This window comes from Carassius auratus, unplaced genomic scaffold (genome assembly GCF_003368295.1).
Source record: "Carassius auratus strain Wakin unplaced genomic scaffold, ASM336829v1 scaf_tig00216816, whole genome shotgun sequence".
Taxonomy (NCBI): Eukaryota; Metazoa; Chordata; class Actinopteri; order Cypriniformes; family Cyprinidae; genus Carassius; species Carassius auratus.
In genome coordinates this window covers 67,445-85,000 of record NW_020528749.1, presented here as the reverse complement: position 1 = coordinate 85,000, position 17,556 = coordinate 67,445, and the positions used below count along the sequence as shown (strand labels likewise).

The 17,556-nt window shown below is 42.9% G+C and overlaps 2 protein-coding genes and 1 pseudogene across 2 annotated transcripts; 2 read left to right on the top strand and 1 right to left on the bottom strand.

Annotated features, from left to right (window-relative positions):
• Positions 1-2,368, top strand: part of LOC113099005 (retinoblastoma-binding protein 5-like) — a 10,064-nt pseudogene extending 7,696 nt beyond the window's left edge.
• A 1,890-nt stretch (positions 2,369-4,258) lies between these two features.
• Positions 4,259-12,789, bottom strand: LOC113099006 (E3 ubiquitin-protein ligase PDZRN3-like). The gene is made up of 5 exons (XM_026264060.1): positions 12,430-12,789; positions 10,166-10,374; positions 8,098-8,209; positions 7,394-7,480; positions 4,259-6,303 (listed from the first exon to the last, which is right to left on the bottom strand). Exons 1-5 carry the CDS (start codon positions 12,472-12,474, stop codon positions 4,855-4,857), a joined length of 1,902 nt encoding a protein of 633 aa, XP_026119845.1. The 5' UTR covers positions 12,475-12,789; the 3' UTR covers positions 4,259-4,854.
• A 1,881-nt stretch (positions 12,790-14,670) lies between these two features.
• LOC113098997 (protein BTG2-like) lies at positions 14,671-16,739 on the top strand. Its single transcript, XM_026264048.1, is given in 3 exon segments — positions 14,671-14,949; positions 15,487-15,587; positions 15,589-16,739. Coding segments are annotated over 3 exon segments (492 nt in total). The 5' UTR covers positions 14,671-14,813; the 3' UTR covers positions 15,844-16,739.
• The last annotated feature ends 817 nt before the right edge of the window (positions 16,740-17,556 follow it).

Here is a 17,556-nt window from a genome sequence, read left to right as displayed (position 1 = left end):
AATTTTTTTTATTAAATTCACTATAATTTACATTATTTTTAATATTATCATACCGTTTTGCCTTTTCATTTTAATGTTTTTTTTTGTTGCTTTGTATTTTTTACACACGTTTTTCGCAAAATAAATGTTTTTTATTGATATTCCTATTTGTAATTATCTTGCAGTGCAAATGTGTTTTTGTTAATTTAGTTTTTGCGTCATGTTTTGTCGTATACTAGCGCTGCTGTGTTCCTCCGTAAAGAGAGTGTTTCTTGCAGTGACGAGGAGCTGGAGGACTTTAAAGCGCTGCTGTATCTGCCCATCGCTCCGGAGGTGGAGGACCCAGAGGAGAACCCGTTCGGTCCTCCACCCGACGCCGCGGGTCAGAACGCCACGCCCGACGATAGCTCCGCCCACAGCGGCCCCGGCGACAAAAAACAGAGGCAACCGTCGTCTGACGGAGGACCACCCAAGAAGAAGATCCGCACCACCACCATCGAGCTGCAGGGCGTCCCAAACGACGGTGAGAGAGCATGAAGAACTAGCCTTTAAACTTGAAAGAAATCAAAATGTAACATTTATCGTCAAAATTACCGACTGATATGAATTTTAAGTCCTTAAAAGAATCAGTTCAAAAGAGTCATTTGTTTGTGAATTTGTGTTATTCATAGTATTTGTGATGTATTTAGTTTAATGCTAATACAGTTGTATTTCAGTTGGTGTTTTGTGTGATGTCACTTCCTCTGTGTCTGTCTCGCAGAGGTCCATCCGCTGCTGGGTGTGAAGGGCGACAGTAAGTCCAAGAAGAAGGCGGCGGGGCGGCCAAAGGGATCGAAAGGTAAAGACAAAGACTCTCCGTTCAGACCCAAAGTCTTCCGGGACAGAGCAGAGGGGCTGGGGACGCCAGGTAAGATGACCTTTGACCCCTGTGTCCCGCATGGGTCCAGTGTGGCTTGAGCTCAGCTGTGATTGGCTGCTTCCTGCTTGCCTTCCTGTCCTTCCTGCTCTGACCTACTCCACGTGTGAGCGAATGCTTCAGGTCTGCTGTCCTCCCCGATCATTCCCATGATGCCCTGCAGCAAAACTCGTGTAATAAAACCGGCCTAATAATTCAGTCAAGATACTAAACGAAAGCAAGGACTGTTGCTGGTGAAGGTTCAGTTTTAAATGTTGCTTTCATTAATAATTAAATTAGTTTTAAATGCAAATCTTTAAAAGATTCAGATTCAAATATGAATCAAGATGAGCGAATCATATGTTTATAATCGTGATTTAAAAGCGCCATGATTCATGAGTCGTTTTGACCGAGTCGTTAAAAGAAAAATAATTTTTATTTTAGTATTATTTTATAGTATTTCTTAGGATGTATTTATATTTTGTAAAGTTTGATTTGAAATTTTTATATGAATAAAATATCTTTGTTTTCACTTTAATTGTTAATTATTTATTTTTAATTTTATTTAAATGTCAATTTTTTATGAGTTAACTATTTTATTTTCATTATTTATTCAACATTTTGCGTTATCGTGATTTATTTTTCCTTATTTTTGCCCATATCGCCCAGCCCTAATTTAAATTATATTTAAATACTTTCAGGTTTCTCTTTTTTTTTTCTGTGCTTTCATAATTTTTTTCTGTGCTTTTAATAATTTTACTAATAGAAACTCATTTTATTTCACTTCACCATTTTTAATTTAGGTTTAAGTTTTTCATGTAATATGAAAATTTGTATTATTTTTATTAGTTAATAATTTTAACTTAGTCGTACGATTCCCAGCTGTGGTTTTCATATTGTACGAATCTTGCATTAAAGCATGCGAATTATTATTCGCTTGCGATTAAATGCCGATTTATGTCATAATTTGGATCGAAATTAGCTTCGGTGCAGATTTGCATTGCTTTGTCGCTTTGCTCGTTGGGCCTTTATGTTGATCTGAAGGATTTAACGATTTAACGAAAATATTCATTTTACATATTAGCTTGTTAATTTAACCACACTAATGCTGTTCTTTCAGGAAATCTGGTCTCTGCGGTGTACAAGCAACACGAGGTTCAGGGTTTGGACTGAAGCTGAAGGCCTCTGGCGCCCCCTGTCTGTGTGGATGAATGACATCGCTCTTTTTAATTCAATTTATGGACTGTATTTGTGTTGTATTATTACAGAAGGACATTACATCTCAACGACGCCACAGTTTGAAGCCCGTCCGATCAGTTTGCTCACATAGAGAGAGTGATAGGAAGAGGGAATCATGTTTGTTTAGGGTAGATGGATCTGTCTAGATGGTTCTTATACTCAGTAAGATATATTTTATTTGTTTAACGTTTGTTTCCTTTTTTCTGACTCTGGTTGTGTTTTTTTGCATACATATTAAACCAGTTTGTTTTTTTTTGAGAGTGGTTTCTATGTGTAAAATGTGTTCTCAGCGTGATGGTTGTTTCCTGCACCGAGTGTTTCCATCCAGGAGAAGGCGCCAGCGAAGCGTGAATGAAAGAGCGGGAGAAAGACATTTTTCTGTTATTCGGTTCCATTTTGTGCTTTTCTACTGTTGGATTCCATTTTGTGTTTGTGTTTTGTTCACAAACATCTTAAGAGTGAAAACCAGACGAAAATAAGTGAACATCTGAGAAACACTTAACTTTCTGAGTGAAGTCCACTTAGTTCAGATTCTCTCTGGTTTGAGGCCCAAAACATCACTTTTATGGTAGTTGTTATCAGTCTCAAAATAGTTTGAAAGAATGAAGATGATGCTTTAGTAAGTCATAATTATATTTTTAAAAGCCTAATAGGCCTAATTATGAGATAAAAGTATGTTTTGTCCTAACTTTGACTTTTCATGTCACAATTTCAAATGTTTACCTGTTGGAAAAAAAACCTAATGGTTTCCTCTACAAAAAACCATTACAAACCATCAACTTTTTTCTTTTTTTTCCTGCTGTGTGTTTTGCGACATATTTCATTAGAATTCATTGGTTTTAACAAGCCACCAATAGCAGGTGACCAATTACCAGTAGTTTCCATTCAAACCAACACAAGTCCCATAACCAGTAAAACCGTTACACATTTTGAAATGGTGTCTGTTGTTGTTTTCAGCAGGATATAATTTAATATTTAACAGGCTAAAATAAGCCATAATTTTTACTATTTGCCTCATGATTGTGACTTGGTATGTAATATAGTCGACATTTAAAGTAATTTCGATTTAGTATTAGTAGTATTTAGTAGTAATTAATTGCACTTTTGTTCAAATTTCGAATTAAGGTAGGCTATTTGTCAAATCTTGAAGGAAACTACACGTGATGTCAATGATTTTTTAAATCTTTGTAGTCAACATACAGATTCATAAATGTTGTGTCTGCTCTTTGAAAATGCAGTCTTATTAAAATGATGTAATATTCATGAACGGTAGGAAATCCGTTGGTCACGATGTGGAGAAATAAGCGCGGGAATTCACGCGCTCCCTTCAGAAACGGTCAGTTTCTGAATCAAATAAAGGTTTGTTGTCATGACAGTTTCACTTAGGAACGCCCACGTCAATTACAAAAACAAAACTCTTTAAAATTAAAATCTCATCTTTATTACAACCACATGTACATCATATTCAAAGAAAATGATTTCTAAAAGTGGAAACGAGCAAAATCCAATGAGATGCAGTGTTTTTCTGTTCATGTGCCATCCGTTCACATCCATTATTCACAGCGTTTGACTCACGGTGGAAATGACGTGATTTTACCTCAGAAACGAGCGTGAGATGTGCTGCAGAGAGTCACAGTTGTGAGGGAAAATTGTAAACACTTTAGTGCTCGTGCACCCAATAGTGCAGGTGGGAAAAATCCTGATTTTCCGCTCAAAGAAGAAGAAGAAAAAAAATCAGCAAACATCCCACGCTGAAACAGGTGTCTTATGAACAGAACGAATTTGTGTACATCAATCATAACACCATTTATTTGTAACTGATCTACTTGTGGAGACTTAATTCTGCTTGCTTTTCATGAGCCTTATTGTAGTGTAAAGTTAAAACTTTGTTTGCGGAAAGGTGCGCTGAAAATATTGGATAAATTTACATGTTTGAACAAAAACACAGTTGTGCGTTGATCGCCTTTCTCTCCAAATGGATTTACTTGTGTTAATACCACCTTTAATCCTTATTTGAGTCTTTATAAAAGTTCTTCGTAAATTTTCTTTTTGTGAAATCAATTGTGAAGAGCACAAGAAAAATAGCTTTAAAAATACTCTACGGAACTACAGTTATAGTGCAAGAATCTGCACACTTTACAACACACTAATGTTTCTGCTGCCCGATCTCCAGCATGACCCTGCACACCCAATCAACGGCGTATCTGACTCCCGATCCATCGTTAGATTATCCGATATTATTCCCAGAGAATCAGATTTATGATTGAAAGGAGAAGGGGCTGTGCTAACACCACAAATTAGCTAGAGCAAGACAGTCGGAAAGGGGTTTCTTGAAATTTTGTGCATAACTGATGTAATTCGGATGTCGTTTGTAGTTTAGTTGCAAATCATGTTGAAGAAATTAAATCTTACGGTTAGCACCACTTTAAAATGATCCGTAACGTAAACTTTTCTTGGCACCAAATGAAAAATTGGTTTAATCTGGCATCGTAATCTGTTGTATTGCTTCATGCGGTCAAATCAAACTGCAGTGAATTTGCTTTCTAATAAAACGTCTCTTCACAACACAATGCGAAACAAGATACTGCAAATATAACATTTAAAAATCAATGTACTACGGTGTTAGGAATCGTCTGTAAGCCTCAATGTCAGGAGGTAGCTTTGTGTAGTGCGGCCGGTCCAACACACACAAACACACACACGCACACAAGTCAACTTGAACACATGCTAGTTGAGTGTCGTTATACAGTTGTGACGGTGAGCAATGACGTAGGCAGCTGCCGGGGGGCTTCGCTAGGACCCAGGCGTGATCCGTGCGTTAGGAGTTCCTCTACAGTGGTCCAGTCGTCCAGCAGCTTCCGGTTCCTCATGCGACTTAGTTTCTTCTGGCTCAGTTCGAGAACAGTGCTACAACTTTCTCTGTTAGCTCCTCCCACGACTCCGCCGCTATGCGCCAATCCTGATGTAGCTACGCTGCAGCTGTCATTGTTTCTGGCCTGTCGCTGGTTCTGCAGCATGTGTTCGCGGCGCTCGCTGCGGCTCCAGTAGCGACCCATGCGGACCTCGCTGTGACTCTCTTCGTCCGTGCTCATGCCGCTACGCTCGTCCGCCAATCTTGAGGCTCGTTCCCGCAGCATCTGGTTTCGCAAAGCACGCAAATTCCCACCGGGTGGTTTCCTAGTGGGCGCATGGCCCTCCAAGGTGCTGTAGAGTCCGCTTCCACCAACAGATACCGCGCGGTTGGGGAGTTTTGGCCAGGTTTCGTTGGAGTCCTGACTGGGTGTGTGACTTAGGGTGTGGAACCTGTTGTTGGGAGTCTGTTGGGTCCTCTGGAGCTGCGGTTCAGTGGATGCTCTGATCCTGCCGTTGGCGTGAAGATCCAGAGGCATGCAGCAGTGTTCGTGAACTGGAGAGATCAGGGACGGTTGACTCATTGCGTGTAGAGTGTGTGAAGGGAGTGCAGCGGGGTGTACAACAGGGTGTGCAATGGTGTGCATAAGTGACAAGTCCTGCTCCTGAGGGAGATTCATGGGTGGGTCGTCTCTGTGGACGCAGGGATGCAGCGTAGCGCTACAGTAGTTGGGCGAGGCCGGGTGACTCGCTCGTCTGCGGTACTCAACTGGTGCTGAGCGGTGATGCAGCGTCCTGCTTCTTCTCAGCATTCCCGCAGAAATCGGATGAGGGCCGGGATTGAAGAGCGAGCCGCTACTGGAGCTGTGCCTGTTCAAACACGGACGCTCTGCCTTGTGGTACTGCATGGACGAAACACATGACAAACCTCGTGATCCCAGGACGGGCGCGCAGACGTGTTGAGGCTGCACCGTCAGTGTTTCTGGGATGGCCTCTAGGGGGTGTTTTATCTGGCTGTCGCACCGCTCATGAGAGCATGGCTCCCCCTGGTGGTGCATGCGGGCGTTGTAATGGCGCATGCGTTTCTCGAGCAGACGCTGGAAGCGCAGGAACTCACTGGTGCTGACGCTGTGGAAACCCGAGTCGCTCAGCTCAGACGAGATGAAGGACTCGGACGACGGCGACCTGCCGTGACACTCCTCAAGCCCCTCCTCCGTCTCCACCCCTGACAGCTCCCCCTGGTGGAAGCTACCGTCCGTCCAGCCGAGCCCGCTGTCCAGCTCGTGATGAAGAGGCAGGTGACCCAGGGGTCTCTCCATCGTGTAGTCATCGTCATCAGTCTGTCGAAAACCCACACACACACATATTACGACACTGATTGATTTTACCAGGGTAAAAAGTTATGTTATGTTGTATCTAAAAGCACTCTCTAAAGGACATTGCACACTGAGTCAGAAATTGTTTAGATTTTCTGCGTCTTTCGCATTTTGAGAGATGTTTTGAAGAAGCGAACTCCAAAATCCAGAAAGACGACTGTGAAGTTGATCCACTTCATGCAGCACAAAGCACTGTAAAGATCTTTGCACACTGACTACACAGGAATTGGTGGTCTTCTTTTTAATATGTGGCCCTAGTATCGCTAGCATAGCATCAAACTGAGCCACTGACATCCTGTAGTAAACTCCTGTGATAGTCCCGCCACTCCTGAAAGGGAACTCTCTGTCTATATCTCAGGATTGGATGGACCAAACAACATTTTCCTTTCCCCTTTCTCTTTTTAAGACGCAAGAGGACAAGCGAATCATCCTCACTGCTTGAAGACTCCATTTAGTACTGTTACAGATTAATTAAAACACATCGGACTCAGTGTGCAAGATTTCTGTTTGGTTTTTAAATGGTTCAGTACTATTCAGGTTCATCGAGTCAGTTTATATATGTTAATAACTTTATTCTGTTGATTGAACGGTCCTCTATCGGAGCACAAGAGTCTCTCCGGTGGCTCACAGTCTTAAGCTGTATTTATGATCTGTAGTTGCCTGGTAACTCATAACTTACATAACATGTGAGTCTGTGATGGATGAAGAGAATCACACAAGAACCAGAACAACAACAATCCCTCAGATCTGACCTCTGAACTCTACATCCTTCTGGATTCAGTCGCTCTGCATTTTTACTATATTACAGATGTTTTTCACTACACCACATTGTTTTCAAGGCAAAAACATTTATCAATATTTTTCATGTAATGGTTACTTTTGAGATTTGGGGATTTTCAAAACTTTGTTTCAGTGGAAAAGAAAACATCTAAAATATTAGGTTATCTTATTGCACTTTATCTCTTTGCATTAGTAGATTTCAATATCTTAAAACAAGCGGTTCTTCATCAATCAGTCCTGCTCGTATTTTGAGGCGGTGTTTTGTGGCTCTCACCTGACTCTGGAAACCTCGGGGTTCCTCCAGGTTGGTGTTGCAGCATCCGATCAGACAGTTTTCTCCCGGAGACGCGCCGCTGGACAGCTGAAACCAGCATGTCACACGCCATTAAACACAGAAATGGACCGCTGCTCAAGTGCATTTAGAATTATTACATCAAGAAGAGCATCATGATTACGAATGCTGATGGGATTTCAAACCCTTTTTGCTCCTGTGAGAAGAAGATGCGAGAATTTCCACTGCTTTCCTGATGAATTATTAGTGTAATAATGAGGCTGTGATGTGGAAGAGTGATTATCTGAAATGACTGAACAGTAACTGAACAGTGTTTCCTGTCTGAATCTCCTTCAGTCGCTTTATTAAAGGCTGTTTCCTCCAGCGCAATGCACACGTGAAGTGTGTGTGTGTGTGTGTGTATTCCCAAGCGTAGCTAAATGCATGAATAATTCCAGAGCATAAGAGAGCAGCTCCATTTTGGAAAACGTGTTTGTTTGGAGAACAACTCACACACACACACACACACACACACAGTTTGGCTTTTCCTAACAGGACAGCTTGGTTTAAACACTCATTTAAGATTTGGCATTGCAGAAGGATCAGGGTTTGGAAAGGCATTTTTGATATTCATGTCAGTCACACCATAATCAATTGCATCTCATCATGAATATCATCGGCTGATACTGATGCTGGTAATATCTTACAGTGTAGGCCAGTCGTTCTCTGTGCTCCGGGTCTTGGGCCGTGTTCGGTAGGTACTCGCACCTGCCTCCGTCTCTACGGGTCCCAGGCAGGGACATGTGATCGTAGTACGCCCTGAGAACACAACAAACTCTCATACAGTACATTCAGAAATATCTGTAGGAATATTATGTGCTGAGAACACAAGTCAGCACACATGTCTGGCTCCGCCCCCTTCCTCTAAGACGCTCTTATTGTGTGTTTGTAAGGAGCTTCTGTGAGCAGCTGACCTCATTCTGATATTAAGACCAAAAGCTTGTCTAAAGATGCCTCAATAGAGTGATTATATGAAATATGAACATTACACTTCACATACAATAGAATTAATAATAATAATAATGATGCTTGTCTTAATAAACACCACTAAATATAACATTGCAAAAGGTGCACTGATGCTCTGAAAGAGCTTTATGGTCAATTAAGTGACATAAACTGAACTTAGTCCTAACAAAAATCGGCAAAATAAGAGTTTTCCCTACATGTTCCGTTTCATTTAATTTCTACAAACTATAATAATAAATATTCTTCAACAATAATTTTAAAATCCAGTCAACTTCATGCACGTCACGTCACCTGATCAGCGCACGAGGTGATGTCCCATTTGCGTGCAAATGACTCGTGAACTAGTTCTTTTGAATGAGTTCGTCAAGAAGATTCATTAAAACAAACTAGCAACTGTTTTCAATCAAATTCACTCAAGCAGCGAATCGTTTAGAGCCGTTATGGAGTTCCCAACCGACTCCCTCACTGAACCGCGCGCCATTTTTCGAATTTGAAAATAACCGTGAACCGCTGCGGGTAAGTGAGTCTTATTAATCTATTTACTAATTTGTTTATATGAAAACGTGTATTTAAAGATATACATTTGAACTGTTTTTTACATTATTATCTTTAGTTATGGTGTAAAACAGCTAGGTCCAAATGTAAGGTCAACTGTTGAATGAGTAATCAATAAAATATTTACCTCTTTTAAACAATCACAAATGTTCTTACAAAACAGTGATATTTATATGACAAAACTAACAGTATCAGATTAGAACAGACAACACTTATAAGTCTAAAATGTCTCTAATGCACAATATTGACTTAAACTAATGGAAGACTCTGAATTTGGCTGCAAAACGTTCATTTGGCAACTAAATGATTCATTTTATGAGCTAATGGCTCATGGTTTTAGTCTGAAGCCACTGCATCCTTTATGTTTCATTCTAGAAAGGAAGGGATCTCGATTGTCCAATGAATTGTGCAGTGAGTGTTCATCACATGAAGCTGTAAAATGCAGTGAACGATATAATATGCTTGCGTGAACATTCACATGCGCATGAATGCAGAAGCTAGCGTGACTGTGCCTTGAGGCCGCACACATGCTAGAGACGGCTCTTGACGGATGGGAACACATCAGAAGAGTTTTAGTTTGAAATCCAGTGGGATGGCATAACAGGACCTGCCCCTCAGATATTCTCACTGGTCAAATTTTGGTCACATGACCAAGTGTCACTTTCAAAAAACCATTGCGTTTATGGCTCTTGAGAAGCAGTTCATTTGAACAAGGCAACCAAAAATCTTAATGAAACCACCTCAATAAAAAAATAAACAGAGCTTAAAATAAACAGAACGTTATCGTGCGCTGGTCTGGACAAGAATATAGTTATTGTTTCAGTTATATTTATAGTTACCGTTCTTGGAACGAATGCTAGAAACCTTGCACATTCGTGTGAAAAATGCCTGTGTTTGCTTTCACGTTAAAAAAATAATTACGCACACACTCTAAAAAGTCGTTCACATAGGACACACTGTTAATTTCAATTAGCAACAGAATTGAAACGAATGCAATAAATTACTAATTTTTACTTAATAGAATCTGAAAAATGCAATGCTCATAGAATGAACAGATGAATTGGTTTTAATTTGCTAAACTCTGTTTAGTAAATCTTTCCCGCAGTAACTATTAAAAGGCTGTGTCGCGTGTGATGTAGTGCAGGTCTGTGTCTGTCCTGCAGGTGTCAGCGGTGAGCTGCAGGTGTGTCGCACCTGTCCGAGGGAGGCAGTCGTGGCAGAGTGCACAAGTTCAGCCGGAGAGGATCCCAGGGTCGCTCCGTCTGCGTGCTGCAGTCCGTCGTCCTGTTGTACTGCAGGCTCCGCCCCCGGCCCTCAATCTGAAGCGTGATTGGCTGCTCGTAGCTGGCCAGGATACGGAAGGCCTCTCGCTTCTGCAGGTGGGTCAGATCCCGACCGTGAACCTGAATGACATGATAAACGCAGTGACCGGAGAGATCGAGATTCATTTGAGCATTTAAGATCAGATCTCGTGTGTTCAGCCATTTGCTGTACGCTCTATTTCACCAGATTCACTTTATCTCACACACGAACAGAAACACGCACACACACACACACAAACAAACAAACTACTATAGTGATGCGCAGCTGTGTAAACATACCCCCAACACCCCCAGCAAACAAACAGATCTGTTTAGGACTGAACTGAACCTCAGGCACACACACACAATCACTCACACTCTGTCACACAAGCACACACACATTCTCTCACTCACACTCTGTCACACACACACACACACACACACACACACACACTCACTCACTCACTCTGACACAAACACACACACACACTCACTCATGCTCTCTATTACACACACACACACTCTCTCACTCACACTCCCTCACACACACACACACGATCACTCACATTCTCTCACAAAAACACACACACACACACTCTCACTCTCTCACACAAACACACACACACTCTCTCACACAAACACAAATACTCTCACTCTCGCACAAACACACACAATCTCACTCACACTCTCACACAAACACACACTCTCACACAATCTCACTCACACTCTCTCACACAAACACACACACTCTCACACAAACACACTCTCACTCACACTCTCTCACACAAACACACATACTCTCACTCTCTCACAAACACACACACTCTCACACAATCTCACTCACACTCTCTCACACAAACACACACACTCTCACACAAACACACTCTCACTCACACTCTCTCACACAAACACACATACTCTCACTCTCTCACAAACACACACACTCTCACACAATCTCACTCACACTCTCTCACACAAACACACACACTCTCACACAAACACACTCTCACTCACACTCTCTCACACAAACACACATACTCTCACTCTCTCACAAACACACACACTCTCACACAATCTCACTCACACTCTCTCACACAAACACACACACTCTCACTCACACACTCTCACACAAACACACTCTCACTCACACTCTCTCACACAAACACACACACTCTCACACAAACACACTCTCACTCACACTCTCTCACACAAACACACACACTCTCACACAAACACACTCTCACTCTCACTCTCTCACAAACACACACACTCTCACACAATCTCACTCACACTCTCTCACACAAACACACACACTCTCACTCACACACTCTCACACAAACACACTCTCACTCACACTCTCTCACACAAACACACACACTCTCACTCTCTCACAAACACACACACTCTCACACAATCTCACTCACACTCTCTCACACAAACACACACACTCTCACACAAACACACTCTCACTCACACTCTCTCACACAAACACACATACTCTCACTCTCACACAAACACACACACTCTCACACAATCTCACTCACACACTCTCACACAAACACACTCTCACTCACACTCTCTCACACAAACACACACACTCTCACACAAACACACTCTCACTCACACTCTCTCACACAAACACACATACTCTCACTCTCTCACAAACACACACACTCTCACACAATCTCACTCACACTCTCTCACACAAACACACACACTCTCACTCACACACTCTCACACAAACACACTCTCACTCACACTCTCTCACACAAACACACACACTCTCACACAAACACACTCTCACTCACACTCTCTCACACAAACACACATACTCTCACTCTCTCACAAACACACACACACTCACACCAACACAAATACCCTCACTCTCTCTCACACAAACACACACACACTCTCACTCACACTGTCACACACTCACACATACACACACACACACACACACATTATTCTGATGATGAAAATAATTCTGCACCTTCATACCAACACACATCACTGCATGAGTCACAAGAGAGAGAGAGACAGTACATGTGTGTGTTTGTGTGTGTGTGAAAGAGATGTGGTGTATCAGCATCAGTGTCACTCCTGATCACCCTCAGCAGCACACACACACACACACACACACACACACACCGGACTCACCCCCGTCCTGTCTCCCATCCATGGCCGTGACAGTCGACAGCCCATCACCACGGCAACAGATGAGCGGGACCCTGCGCCGATGCGGTGAATTCAGTGATGAAGATGATGAAGGAGCGCCGCCGCCATGAACACACACACACACACACACACAGAGAGAGCTGCAGTGAGAGGGACGCGCAGCAGAATCAGACGCACGGACGGAGCGCTCTCTCTCTCTCTCTCTCTCTCTCTGAGCACTCACTCAAGAACACAGAGTCTCCAGCACTCAGGCCCCGCCCCATTCCTCCACGTCCCTTCTGTGATTGGCCAGGACCTGCGTCCATCAGCGGGCAGCGAGAGCTGATTGGCCCTCGTCAGACGCTCCTGGACTGGGTCTCCACCGTTCAATCAGAGCTCTGAACACATAAATATGCATTTAATTAATGAGGAGAATTAATTAACCCACTCATCACTAGTCCTGATATAAAAGTAGTAAAGTTAAGAGTGCTTTATCAATCGATCAGGTGCATCGTTTTCACCCGATAAACCGAAAAATGACAACATTTTAACTGATCCTTACATGAGCCATGACTGAGAATGTGCTGAAGCCTCCTGAGATGAGAGAGGAACAAACATCTGTGTTTAGAGACCGCCAGTGTCCTGTAGATATGTGTCTGTTAGACTCACACACACACACACACACACACACACACTCGCACACACACACTCGCTGCTGGAGGGACGTGTCAGCTCAGATCAGAGGAGACAGCAGTACCACCGCAGGCGGTGTGTGTGTGTGTGTGCGCAGGAGGACACACTCCTGTTGGATTACCCATGATGCCCCAGCTCACCTCCAGATGGTGGCGTCTCAGACGACACACTGAGCTCCGACGGGTCACCGGACCCTAAACCAGAGACACGAGTGTGTGTGTGTGTGTGTGTGTGTGTGTGTGTGTGTTTGGTTACGACACACACATCTCAGCCGGTGCTCAGGAACACACGTGTGTTGCCATGGCGAGAGCCCTTCACATGAACCATGTCAGCTTCTGCAACACACACACACACTCTCTCTCTCTCTCTCTCTCTCTCTCTCACACACACACACACTCACACACATGCTTCAAATATAGCCAAATATAGACAAACCTGCTGTCAGTCCAGATGACCAACACACACACAACAGCAGAACAAACCAAACTCACGCTACAGTGTTCCACATTTAGATGTGTGTGTGTGTGTGGTATCAGATAAAGTCAGCGGAGGATTATTGAGACTGGTTTGTGTTGTGTCAGAAAGGAAAGCTGGAGGATGTGAGCAGTCGTCATGGTAACAGATACAGGGATGGCACAGTGACAGAGAGATGCTCTGAGAATCACACTGAGGAAGATCCACTCTGTATGTGTGTGTGCCAGATCTGAACGGAAACGAAAACAAGTTCATATTTACCGTTGAATAATTACTGTGCGTCGGGTTTCACATCTGTGTGTCGTGACGCGCTCGACCGCCAGGCGTCGCTGCAGCACCTCAGAACACAGCCGAATCAATCAGAGGAGTGTTTGTGTTTACTGTGAGAAATACATCACAGGCGGAGTTCTGTTACTGCTCTAATATCACACTACTATCAGCCAATCAGATTCCAGGATCATCTCTACTATACTCATCTTAACTATAATATATTATAATTATAATTGGGTCTCTTTTTCATTGCCATTCAAGTGAAATAACTTGAACATAATCATAGGAGCCTGTATCTTAACTCTTCATATAGTCACACAGTATACAAATTTATGTGCACACAGAAAACATTATGTAATGTCATTCATAAAGTTATATGTGCATTTATATTAGGATTTGCGTATTAGTAGAAAATGAACAGGACTCTGACTTTTTCTCTCAGTTATGTTTTGTTTTATTTGAGTAGGTCGTTGAGGTTTAGTTTGACTGTTTTTAGCTCGTGTGTAGGTTTCTGCTGAGGTCTGTTTGACGGACGATAAAAGAGAGGAAAAACCAGCTCGCTTCTATAATTAAACACAGAAACTTTACAGTCCCCACCCCCACGTGATGTCGTCACGCAGACCCGAGCTGCGTTTGACGTCTATCTCCATATTTGGATCGAACGGAAGGCGAGCGTTACCAAGACATGCGGTGTTTTCCACAGACAAGCCCCGCCCCTCGGCTTCATTGGACGCTGGGCGTGTATCCCACTGACGTCAGCGCTCAGCGCGTATATATTGGCGGGTTCGCCCTCTTTCGCGACAGATCAGAGCGCGGAGAGACGGAAGCCGATGAGATCGGGCCTCACTCGGGGAATAGTCATCCTTTGATCCTCATTAGACCTCCTGCAGTAGTTCACCAGAGGACACCAGCTCTTAACTCTCATCACGAACACTTCTGAACGGACTACGATGACGCACGACGCGGAGATGATCCCCGAGGTTTCCGCCGCAGCGGGCTTCGTGTGCAGACTGTTGCGGAGCCGAGGACGCCTGAGTGACGCGCAGCTGCACGTGTTCAGAGACGGTCTCGCGCAGGCGCTCTCAGGTACTGGAACATAGACTTTCGCCTAGATGTGATCCTGGAGCACTCCACCAGTCATAAGAGTCACTTTTTTTATTATTATTGACATTAATACATCGTCTGAAAGCTGAGTAAATCATCTATCCGTTAATATCTAGGTTGGTTATGGAGGCCAACATCTGTCTGAGATCCAACTATTTGAAAATCTGGAATCTGAGGGAGCAAAAAAATCTAAATATTGAGGAAGTCGTCTTTTAAAGTTGTTCAAGTGAATTCTTAGCAATGCATATTACTTATCAAACTACGTTTTGATTAGTGATTTACTAAATATCTTAATGGAACATAGTCTTAATATCCTGATGATTTTTGGCATAAGAGAATTCTTTTAATTTCAACTCCTACAACGTATTGTTGGCTATTGCTACAAATGTCCTCATGCTACTCCCCTCTTGTGCTCCAGGGTCACATGTAAAAACACCTTAACGTTGATAGTCATCATATACTCGTAGTACATCTAACATCGTAGGATTAGGATGTTAACGAGTGTTTATTCCTCTCCAGAACACTACCAGCACCACTGGTTCCCCGACAGGCCACAGAAGGGATCTGGATACCGCTGCATACGCATCAATCACGAGATGGACCCTCTGATTGGCCGAGCGGGCCGGTCACATTGGACTGACGAGCGGGCAGCTGTTCTCGCTCCTGCCGCGTGAGCTGACGCTGTGGGTCGACCCGTACGAAGTGTCCTACCGCATCGGCGAGGACGGCTCCATCTGTGTACTCTACGAGGCGGAGCCACCGGTCTCAGGCCACGCCCCCTCAGCATACGACCACACGGCGAACTGCAAAAACCGCTTCATGATGAGTGGCCGAGCGAGTCCGCCGAAAAACTACCTAATGATGGTGTCCAGCTGAACACGCGACTGACCGACCGACTGACCAACCGCCGAGAGTTTACCATTCCCACGACTTCACAATCCTTTAAGATGAACATTAAAGCACTGGTTGTTACGCGACTGGACGACTGACTCGAGAGCGATTTCGGCACTGTGACTCTTGTTTTTACGTGTTTCCACTGGTGCTCGCGCACGGTTTTAGTGCAATTACGATAATACCTCACGACTCTCACGAGAATGTAAAGCAATTAAGGGCCTGAAATGTACTTTGCGCAAACATTTTTTTTCTGTTAAGTCTACAAAGGTTCTCTTCAAAGTCGACCATGATGATGACTAACTAATTTGTGCTTTATATAGCGCCACCTGTGGTGACTTAAGAGAATGCAACGTGTTTACCTTCAGTACGTTTCAGGTCTAAAAGGCACCGGTGATGGTGCTTCATAATTTCTGCAGGAGCTGCTAACGAAAGATGTATACAGAAAATATACTTTTATAATTATGAACCAACTCCCATAATCCCCTCTGCCTTAACCCCAGCACCACCGCTCTCTTAATAAACGTCACTGCCTGACTCTTTAAGTCTTACTGTGCAATATTCAGGTGAAGTCCTCAGGTGATGTCCTGAAACGAGTCGTGTGGACTGGAGGCTCCACTGCTGGCATCTCTGGGGAAGGGATCGTGTTTTCCCAGGATGCTTTGCAGGTGTTGGTTGGTTTGGGGCAGGAGTGTGAGCAGAGACTTGTCTGTAGCATCTCGCGGGCTGCTGAGCAGCTCGTCTACTGTTTTAGATGTAGTTTGTAAGCTATTTCAGAGCAGAGTTGCTTTTAATGTACTTTATTTTTTAAATGCATTTGTGCAGATATATAGCTGTACAGTTGATTTTTATTACAATAAACCTTTTATGAGTTAAACCCTCTCTGGTCTGATGTGTCATATCTCCGATCTCTTCTTGAAAACACCCACGGGTGGCGTCTGGTTGGCGTTCGGTGGGTGTTATCTGGATGTGTCTGGGCTTGTTTTTCTCCTACACACACTGACAGACTCCGACTACATTAAGGCATCATAGGATCAACTGACATGAAAGTTAAAATCATGCTTCCTTCTAAAAAAAAAACAAATGAACTAATGGTTTGTCAATTGGCAGCATTATGTGAATTGTTTTAAAAATCTGAATACAATCCCAGAATGCACTACATGCAATATTGTATCATACTTCGAAATGCATCTAATTATATTAATCTCAAATGTTACTTTATGAATACAGTATGATCTAGATTTCATGCTCATTCTATTTAAATTAGTTTCTGTATTTAGATATGCAACAATCATATAAAGTAGTTTTGCTAAGCTTGTATGGCAACAAAGAGATCGTAAAACCACCAAATTGTGCTTCAAACATAATAAATGACTCTTAAATAGACTTGTACTCAACTAAGTTATATTGTTTGCTTCTCAGAAATGCTGGTGTTCATTTATTGGGATGAGTTAAATCTTTCTTGTACAATGAGATTAAAGTTAAGATATTAGAATTGGTTGTGAGTCACATTTAGCAACATGCTAACATCAAACTCTTTTGAAATCAATTGAGTTATCGTCAAAGAATTGGACTGAATGAAATTTTAGGTGCCAGCTAATATAACGCTAGTTGAATTAGTAAGTGAGTTGTCATGCTATGAGTAACTGGGGAGTTAATAATATACTAGTTAACAGAATAAATGGAACTGATCTGTTA